The sequence below is a fragment of the Pundamilia nyererei genome, unplaced genomic scaffold (assembly GCF_000239375.1).
Source record: "Pundamilia nyererei isolate P.nyererei 1_Seehausen unplaced genomic scaffold, PunNye1.0 scaffold00087, whole genome shotgun sequence".
Taxonomy (NCBI): domain Eukaryota; kingdom Metazoa; phylum Chordata; class Actinopteri; order Cichliformes; family Cichlidae; genus Pundamilia; species Pundamilia nyererei.
The window spans coordinates 378,804-389,606 of record NW_005187488.1 but is presented as its reverse complement, the minus strand read 5'-3'; the positions used below and the strand labels follow the sequence as shown (position 1 = coordinate 389,606).

At 39.8% G+C, this 10,803-nt stretch overlaps 1 protein-coding gene across 1 annotated transcript; it reads left to right on the top strand.

Moving 5' to 3' along the window:
* On the top strand, positions 1 to 3,008 carry LOC102213862 (transmembrane protein 236). Its single transcript, XM_005738810.1, has 4 exons — positions 1 to 366; positions 602 to 674; positions 1,364 to 1,487; positions 2,025 to 3,008. Exons 1-4 carry the CDS (start codon positions 95 to 97, stop codon positions 2,720 to 2,722), a joined length of 1,167 nt encoding a protein of 388 aa, XP_005738867.1. The 5' UTR covers positions 1 to 94; the 3' UTR covers positions 2,723 to 3,008.
* The last annotated feature ends 7,795 nt before the right edge of the window (positions 3,009 to 10,803 follow it).

Here is a 10,803-nt window from a genome sequence, read left to right as displayed (position 1 = left end):
GGCCTGACCAGCCCTCAGAGGGACAGGGGTCGCCTCACTGCGACAACAGCCCCTGTCTCCCTCCCTTCTTTTTCTTTTTGTGAGCTGCCACAGGATGGGCTCAGGGAGGACGGTGAAGTTTGCCCTGTGCGAGGTGCTGCAGTTTGCAGGCCTGTGCGTGCCACTCTTCATCGTCATGCAGAGGTTTGCTGTCATCGTTGCAAAGGTCAAAACATCAGCACAACCCCCCGGAGACGGCAGCACTGCCTACTGGTTGATCGTGGCCTCCTCTATTGCCTATGTGACCTCCACTGCCCTGCTGGTCTGGGTACCCCTGAAGTATATGGTCTTCATGAAGAAGAAATTTCTCATAGGGAGGAAGAAGTGGTGAGTTTCTCAGACATGAAGATTGAGAACTGGTCCGAGTTGTGTATGCTCAGCAGCTGGGATCCCAGTGCTGTCCTACGGGACCGAGACATGATCAGCTGGTTTGAGGCTGAACTGGCCTGTGACTGGTTTGGACAGAACTTGGCTGGTTAATACCAGGCTTTAGCAATTCCTGTCACTGACTTTAACTTCCTCCCTTGTTTTCTTTCTTGCCCTTTTTTTGTCTTTATATCAGGAGGCCAGTGACCCTTGTTTATGTGATCCTATCCACATTACCCTGCTTTGCCTTTCTCATTGCCAGCTCTGAGGTACAACACCCAACAGATTGTTTCTCACTGCTTTCATTTGTCATATCAGGTTTATCTCTGCTCTGATCATGAACTTTGACCTGTATGTTGCTATACTTGTAACATGACTCAACCTGTAATTGTAGATCCTTTGTAGTCATGTTGGGTGATTGTGTTTATACTCCAAAGAAGTTGCTAGTAACTTAAACATATATGTATTACAACATTGTGTTTGGGAACATGGTGTATGACAGGATTCACAGTATTACTGAAACAAATGTGATGAGCTGTGAAAATCCTTATGGATCTCAGGAGAGGACTATCTAGCCTTATGGATAAGGAGCTACTGATAAGCAGCTTGGTTCCTCTTCCTGTCCATGCTGTCCTTGTCAAATCATGTCCACGAGGCACATTTTCACTTCCTAACTGGCTACAGCCCAGACCTTATTTGCCCTTTTTTGTGGCATTCTTTAAAGCTTAAGCAAACCTTTTGACTTTTGCTTATCTAGTGGCTTCAACATAAGAGCCATAAATTCTGCTAAGATGAGCAACTCATCTGTTTACGGCTGTGTCAAATGCCCTCGCTGCAAGTGACAAATCCCAAAATGTTTATTACCGTTGAGGTGAACCAGTGGGCTCTGTAAAGATTAAAAGTGAGTAAATAATTACAGTACTCAGTCAGGCTAACAATTTTACGGTTGTTTATCCAGGTTCAGATAAATAACAACCTGAAACACGATACATTCACTGAGCTCCCCGTGTCACTAGTCCTCTTCTCGCTCATCTGCATTGACGTTGTGGAGAGGATACGACACTGCAGGCTGACCGGCCAGGGTGAGCGCAGCTCTCTCAACACATTACACAAATCACTCTTTGACTGCTGTAGATCCTGAACTTTCTGCTGCAGACTTGTATAGTAAAGCATGCTGGGTTTTGCATTGCAGGAGCTTGGAGGCAACTGCAAACACACTGTGAACATTTCTATACGTCACTCGAGCAAAATGAAGAAATGAGCAGGATATTTCTTTGGACTGCTTCATTTCTCACTTATCCAAAATGAGGAAATGAGCAGGATATATTTTTACATTTTTCTGAATCTGACATGGCAGAAGTAGGGAAATATATTTTCTTAAAAACCACATGATAAAACAGTTCATATGAATTTCTTCAAAGCCCAAATCGTTTGAATGAGCGATCTCTTGATTTATTGCCTCTGTCTAAACAGCAGATTAATGTTTATATCTGTGAGCCACATTATTTGTCTGATAGCCTTCAGCTGTCTCTTTGTAAATCTGGGCCGACACCACTTGATGATAAACAGCTTAAGTAAATATAATCCAAGATATTGTGTTTTCTTTTTCTTCTCTCCAGCTAATGACACCGAAAGAGATGCTGACATCCCTTCCACTGTCCTCACACATGTGGAACAAGTAGCACCAGTAACACCTATCACCCCAGCTGTGCCAGGGCCAGCTGTGCACAGGCAAGGTGTGCCCACTCCTATGCAACCAGGAGCAAACCAGCTCAATGACAGGAGCCAGAACGGAGCAGGAGCTCGACCAGAGACCAATGGGACGCTACCGGGCATACCAGGTAACAATGGGAGGCCATATGGCATGTCTGGATTGAGTGAACCATCAGGAAGCACCACACCGTACCACATATCTCCCTATGCATACACTGGGCCTCTGAGATTCCTGTGCGCCACTGATGCCCGTGCAGACGTGTTTGTGGACAGCTTTATGTTCTGGATGGATACGGTGGAGATGGTGAGAGTGGCAGGACATCCTCTGGTCTACTACTCAGGCTGGGTGTTTCCCATCTATATCTTCAGCTACCTATCATGCTTGCGTGTGGTGGTCATGCCCCACAGCCCCCTGCTTTCCTCCCTAGGAGTAGCCCTGCAGGATTTACCCTTCTTCTTTGTGCGCGTTGGCCTCATTGCCTTCTTCGGCTTTGTTACGCCCATCCTCTATCTGATGAAGAACTTGTTGGTCTCGCTGGCCTTCATCTACTTCAACTTTATGACCAAGTTGAAGGTCTTCAACACAGAGAGGTTGTTTTTTTGAGACCAGCATTCAAGGGCAAACAAGCTTTTCCTTATTTTCTGTCATATATACATTAAATACTGTCACGACAGTGGGTGCTCATTTTAAACAGCCAAATTTGTAGATGATGGCTTCAGACTGCTCTAAACACTCTGTTTCAGACAGCTTTATGTCTTCTATGGCTCTCCATGGCATTATAGAGAGTCCATATCACTTATATGATCGTCTCAGGCACTTAGCTTTGCCTGTGAGCACAGAAGCCCCACCTACATGCTGTTTAAACCTTTGGTTTATAAAGGGCAGCCAATCAAAAGGAAACTGGCTAAACAAAGACTGAAATGAGATTTGTTTTTGAACCATGTGTCATGCACAGCTACTCAACTGCCTTAAAAGAGGTGGTTAAAGCAAAGGTTTGACACAAACACAGAATGTATTGATTCAGATGGTGGCTGCACCGGCACTTCTTAAAACGAGTCAAGTAATAGGTTAAGTACTAAAAGAACAAAAGGACTTCTCAAGTAGTTATTGCCAAGAGAGTTCATACCAGATGTTTACACCAAATAACAGGCCGAGCATTGAATATATGATGTTTTAGTGAGGAGTAGAAGAACAATATGTAATATGTTCATCAAATCTGGCATCACGCTAAATAAAAACCTGTTTAACTAGAAGACAATTATTGAAAAAGCTAAGAAAAAAATCTAGCTCAAATGTTCAAATTTATAAGACTGGGATTAATATATTGTAATTTTCAAGCATTTTTCTAGATTGTGATGCCACAGTGATTTTCTGTTATTACACCTAAGTTTTAATGGTACAAATGGCACTTAAACCCTGGTATTTTTTAAGATAACGTAATATTGAATAACTTACGAAAAAGTTCATTCTCAGACTTCATGATGGATTCACAATTCACAGCTGGTGCAGTCAAACCAAGTATGAATTTGTGCATGTGACAAAATGCATGATGGTAATTTTCACAGGCCAAAAGGGAGCTCTTAGGCAATGGAAACTACATGTCGAGTGACTGTTGTCATGTTATGTCCAAATATACTTTTTTTAAACCAAGAATGGCACTTTGGAAATGTACCTGTAATGTAATGATTTTTCTACAATCATAAAGTGCGGTGAATATGTAAAAGCATAAATTCATGTTGTTTATATTAGGTTGTTTTTTTGGCTAAGTTTCTATACAAAAAGAAAAACTGGTGTGAGATTGTGTCACTGATACATATATTTTGGTCAACTTAATAAAGAAACTCATAAAATATGTTGCAACTTTGACTTGTGAAATATTTTTTATGCAGACAAAATTCACTGGCACTGACCTCCCATGTACTGTATGTTTTTAGGAATTTTTTAAAAAAAACTCTGCTTAAATGTTTTTCCTTGTAATTCATCTGATCTTTTTCTAAATCCTCAAGAGCAGGGGTTTCCTGTTATTCTTCTGCAAAAATAACTTCATCACACACAAAAACAATGACAGGGCAGTCATTGTTCACTGAAACAATGACTACACTGAAAAGTGTAAAGTAAATTAATACAGCACTAACACAACACTTTTGTGACAATTATCATTTTCTGAATAGACAAAGTTGCAGAACCAAAACAAATTAAATAAAGTAACACAAGACATTAACGTGAAAAAATACCAATAGCTTACAGTAGGTACTATATTTTAATGACATAATGCCCACTGCAGTTTACACTCAGGTACTTGGACAATAGCAGGTTTTGTAATTTTGCTTCCAATCATTAGTATCGTGAGTTTTAACTCAACCAATCAAGATGTGACTACAGTGCACACATAAAGAAAAATAATGTAACATTTTTATTAAATCCTCTATTTGTTGTTTAGGGTTTAAATCCCATCACATATGTTTTCGTCTCTTATATCCACTCCTTTGATATTTCTATCTAGAAGATAGTAAGGACATTTACCCACTACACATATATGGGGCATATATTTGACTTTTTGTGTTCATCTTCCTAAAGTTGTAGTGGTATCGGGGTTAGCACCATTGCCTCACAACAAATGGGTTTGAAGCCACTGGCCACCTAGGTCCTTCCAAGATTGAATTCACTCACTGTTCCTGCAATCCGCATTGCAACCCACCTCCATTATATGCTCTTCACGCTACTTATAACTTACCGTGTAAGTTAATAAGTATTAACGGGAATTCTTGCAGTTTGAGGCCAAAGTGGCCATATTGTCCCTCATTTCCCTGAATAGGGAGCAGGATTTCCTCTTGTCATATAAGTATGCTGAAACATATCATCGCTGTACTGTTCACCCAAAGCCTCATGAGAAGTGCTATCCTGCAAAACCCATCACATCAGCAAAGTCCAACAAACCTCATTATACCCTTGTTTCCTCATATCTGTTCTGCCAAATCTTCTGACATATGAAAGATCTTCAAATTTCGTCTTGTATAACACAGTCTGTGTTTCTTTAACCATAATGCAATGGCTACTTCAGAACAGTTACAAAACAATGACAACGGCAATATCTTTACCCTTGAAAAATGTAATCTCTTTTTTTTTTTTTTACAAACATTTAAACTTCTACCTGACCTTCAAAGTTGACTTTCATTTTCTTGATGAATGGAGAGATCAGTTTGTTTCCCTTCTTGCCTACCCTGCCAAAAAAGTCTGCAAAAGGCTTGTAGACCTTGCAGGCATTTGACCAGGTGTCAATGACATGATATTTTTCAGGGTGATTCAGAGGGGAAGGTACTGTGTCTCTGTGTTACCGTTCCTCCATGTCACACACCTTGGCACGTACCAGACCCCTTCTCCCCTTGATTGGAAATTGGGAAATCTCTCTTACAGCCTCGTTTGCCACTAACATCAAACCACACACTGAGAATAATGTTACCTTATTTAAAATTGCTGTGTCCCTTTGTGTCCTTCAAGACCTCTGCATCACTGCTGATATAGGCACTTCAGATTTTTGATTTTTTATTTTGTGGTGGATATTAGGCTTTTAAATGAATTTAAATATATCTATATATGATATACACTTCACCTTCACTGGGTGAAGATGCTGCTGGTCTTTGGCCTAAAAGACCAGGACCTGCCTTTAAACTGGGGCAAGTGCAATGAGAGAAATGTCATGATCTTCAAAGGTTCAGGACTTTGGAGTCACTGGAGGATACATGGGACTCAGTTTGACCACTGTTGAAAGGAATATCAAGGTAGAAATTGTGGGTGCAGCAACCTACAAAGGTTAAAATGTGCTTTAGCATTGAAGGGTGTCTTCATTTTTTACCATATTGTGCAAAATTTCTTCATGCTTTAAATATTGTTGTTAAGTATTTGTGTTTACAAAAGAAATTCTGATTATTAGTTAGTACCACAAGTACTGGCAGCACTAGTAGAACTGGCAGTGAAACAGCCCCGGAGTATGATGGAGCCACCGTGCCTGGCAGAGGATACTGTGACACAGTGTTCTTAGGTTTGAATATGGTTGGGACAGGCTCCAGCTCCCGTGCAATCCTGAATTGGATGAGTAGAAGAAAATGAATGTAACTCTGTAACTGAGTAGTTACTGAGCATTGCAGTCACCAGAGCACTGGCAACTTTTATGCACTTATGTGCCTCTGGATTTGATGCCCTGGGTTCTGTCGGCTTCCACTACACGGGTTGCTATAAACTTTCTCTGTTTTTCTGTTTTGTGTTTCTTTGTTCTGGGTGGATTTAAGGATAGCAGCATCCACTTTGTCAGTAATCAATGGATTGTGTTAATAAAAAACATAGAGATATATTTTCTTGTCTCTCAGAATGCTTTGAAATATCTTTGGTGATTTTATAATCCTTCTTCTAACATCTAGCTTTTATCATCCATCTATTTTTGGTCTGTTGTGTGTTTCATGTCTTGACGTGGTTGTTTTTATAATATTAAGTCAAACAGACTATGTATATATGTGTTTATTTATTTATGTATGTATTTATCTGTCTTTTTCCGATATTAAATCTACAGTAAGGCCTTCAACTGTTTGTAAGTTAATGGTAAGTGTCATGCGGCGGCTGTGTGAAGGCAAGAGAGGACCTAAATGCACGGCTCTAGACACACAGGGATGAACTCAAAGGCAGGTCTTTATTAACAGGAACATAAGAAGTCATACAAAAACTATACTGGGAGCAACTAAAGCTGAGGCGCTGGGAAGACACGGTAAATGCACACAACCTAGAGGGACGACGCAGCACAGAACAAAGGGACACTGACATAAATACACAGAAGGTAACGAGGGAAGTGGGAACACACGGGGAACACAGCTGAAGACAATTACTCATGACCGAGCAGGGAGGACACGAAACTGAAAATACTGACACCAAGATGTGGACCTTAAACACAACACAGTACACAGAGATGAGCACAGAGAGAGAGAGGCAGAGAACAAGGATGAATACGAGGGGATGAGGAGAACACAGAACACAAAGGACGGGAACACGGTACCAGAACAAACACCACAATAAAAGCATGGACACAGGGGGAATCCAAATACCAAACCAAACAATCCAATGGACATAAGGAACAAAATACAAAACTACAGGAAAACTAAGAACACTGGGTCAAAATGACCCAGGACCATGACAGTAAGGGAGAGTTAATTGTAAGGTTAAGGTAGAATACTGTGCTACACAACAGCATAATCATGTCTGCAGTGAGTGGGAGATGCTCTGTATCTCATTGTACATGTGTATAGTGACAATAAAAGGTATTCTATTCTATAAGTCTTGCACCACCTCTCATTTCTTTATAATTTGCTAGGAAATGGGAAATAGGTGCCATGATCTACTTAAGGTACTTCAAAGTTATGGTGCCAGAAGGTAGACCTGATGTATTAGCTTGCAATTTGTGTGCTTATTGTTTTAGTTCCATTAGTTTGGTTCAGTTAGCTGTACTTATAAACATCAGCATGGTAAACCAAGATGGTGACCATTAGCTTGTTAGCACTGCCACTGTGAGCATGCTGTTTTCATTTGGCTTGAAATACTACATGATGGCAAAATTGCTGTTCACTTGGTTCTCTTTGTTTATATTTAGACAGATACAGAAGGACAGTACCACATCGGCATGATCGTGAATTTGGATGAATCATTTAGGTAAATATTAGAAAAAATACTGGCCATTCAGTAACAACTGCATGGGTGAGTCTAATACAGAGATAGTCTAAAACACATTGAACATTCACGGTACTTATTTTCATTAATCACAGACGTTAAAATGAAACGCATTATTGCTCAAGAATTTCAAGTGAATAGGGCCTGTGCTAAAGAGGTTTTGGTTTTTTTTTATTTGGTATGCCCCATGCATGTCTTCAAACAAGAGAAGGTGTTTTCCTCCACTTCAAGGACAGAGACTTAAATCTGTTCCAGTAAAACATTTTCTCATATCCATTTCCAGTAAGTGTCCCTTTGTAATTACAACAGAAAATCCCTAAACTTATTTTGTTTACACAGTGCTACAACTTTGTTGAGGGGACTCACAAAGACTGGCAGGGTTCCAGGTCATAAAAGCCAAAGAGGAAATTTGGTTCCAATCATCAGCGAGTTGAGCAAGGTGAGTAGTAGGAGCCGTGTTGTAATATACTTCTAATGTTAAAAAAAAGTATACTTTTCTCTGTCTGTAAAGATTACATTTAAAAATTATAAATTATTAGTTATTACTTCTACTTCTTTCATTTCTATATCAGACATTTGACACATACATGTGAATATTAACATACTGAAAATAAACCAACTGTATATTGTGTACAGCAGTTATATTTTTGAATCTAATCCTAAAACTGAGTGCAATATTTGGCTGCAGGATTGCAGGATTACTTGGAGACTTGAAAAATGGGATACCGGAATGTGGATAGCTGTACGTCAAGGCACGGCTTCATCTGTAAAAGAAGTATTGACAGTAATTTGAACCAAAAATGTCAAATTACAAATCTGTTGCCACCGATTTTCACTCCAGTTCTTGTGTAATTTGGCATACCTCGCTGTTTCCCTTCCTTAGGAATGACGTCCTCATGCCATCCTTCCACTAACACTATTTCTGATGAGGATTCACCGAACAGTGAATCAACAAAAGGGCCAGATGTCTCTCTCAAATCGTGTGTCTTTGCTGGATTTTCTTCCTTTTTCTTAAGAATATGACTCTCAGATACTGTTCATCTGCTGCATACAAGGGTTTTTGGGTTTTTTTAGATCGACCACTTCTTCCTTTTTCCCATACTTGTCCAGTTTTTTCAATTGTTTTAAAGAAACTCTTACACCATCCTGAGACAGGCCACTTTTTCAGCTTATAAGTCTTTGGAAATCACCTTGTTGGCACATTTTCCATTTTGAAATGTTATATTATCCCTGTGACATTGTTGTCTTTGGTTATTTTTCATACATTCAACCTAAGAAATTGGAACAATTATATGTTTTTTTGACAGGTTTCTGGTAATTTAAAGAACTGGTTCATTGCTATATTGCCAGTTATTTGTAGACAACACTGTTCTTTTACAGTAAGTTTGGTGCCTTTTTCATGCTTTAATGACTCTTAGGTCAGTATTTAGTATTCCAAAATCAAACAAAAGCATACCTCTGAAAATGGTCAGGTACAAAGAGTGAACTGACAATGAGTGAAAAAGCAGCCAATGTCCAAAGAAAAACTTTGAAAGACCATCAGAAAGCCTGGAGAACTGTTACTCAAGACAACTTTTAACATGACAGGAAACTCTAGCAACTTGGTAACAAATGTAAAGAAACAAGAGGTGGCTAAATGCTTTTGCACAGTACTATATTTATTGTGGCATTTCAAATTTAAGATATGTCACTGCTAAAACTGTACATTTTGCCTCCTTTGCACACATCATTACACCGCGTTCCAAATTATTATGCAAATGATATTTTTCTGTTTTTTTTAAATAGTCGATTCAAATGAGTCAGCATAATTTTTGTGTCATCCACCATTAGAGTATAATTCAAATGTTACTGATCAAAACTCCCAATGAACACAGTATCTTTTTCAAAAATAAAAAACTTAAAATGCACTGTTCCAAATTATTACGCACACAGAGTTTCAAAACATTTTATAGGTTGTGGAGAATTGAAAATGGTCATTTGTTGAATTTGCAGCATTAGTAGATCAATTTTACTGAAATCAAAAGCTATTTCAATCAAAAACATCTTAACAGGTCAAGTAGGACCCCTTATTTGATAGCAGTTTTACAATTCTTGCATCCATGGAACTTGTGAGTTTTTGGAAAGTTTCTTCTTGAATGTCTTTGCAGGATGCCAGAATAGCCTCCCATAGCTGCTGTTTGGATGCGAACTGCCTCCCACCCTCATACTTTTTTGTTTGAGGAGGCTCCAAAGGTTCTCAGTAGGATTGAAGTCAGGGAAGAATGGGGACCACACCATGAGTTCCTCTCCTTTTATGCAGATAGCAGCCAATGATGCAGAGGTGTTCCTTGTAGCATGAGATGGTGCATTGTCTTGCATGAAGATTGTTTTGTTGCAGAAGGCACAGTTCTTCTCTTTCTACAATGGAAGAAAGTGGTCAGTCAGAAACTCCACATACTTTGCAGAGGTCATTTTCACACCTTCAGCGACCCTAAAGAGGCCGACCAGCTTTCTCCCCGTGATTCCGGCTCAAAACATGACTCCACCACGTCCTTGCTGACGTTGCAGCCCTGTTGAGACATGGTGGCTGTCCACCAACCATCCACCACTGCATCCATCTAGACCATCCAGGGTTTCAATGCACTCATCAGTGAACAGGACTGTTTGAAAATTAGTCTTCATGTAGTTCTGGGCCCACTGCAGCCGTTTCTGCTTGTGAGCATTGGTTAGGGGTGGCCAAATATAAGGTTTATGCACAACTGCAAGTCTCTGGAGGATCCTACACCTTGATGTTTGCAAATCTCCAGAGGCACCAGCAGCTTCACATATGTGTTTGCTGCTTTGTAATGGCCTTTTAGCAACTGTTATCTTAATCAGATGTATTTGTTCGGCAGAAACCTTCATCATTGTGCTTTATCTGCACGAACCCATGTGTGCTCTGACTCAGCCACAAATCTCTTACATTATGGTGATCACGCTTAAGTTTTCGTGAAATA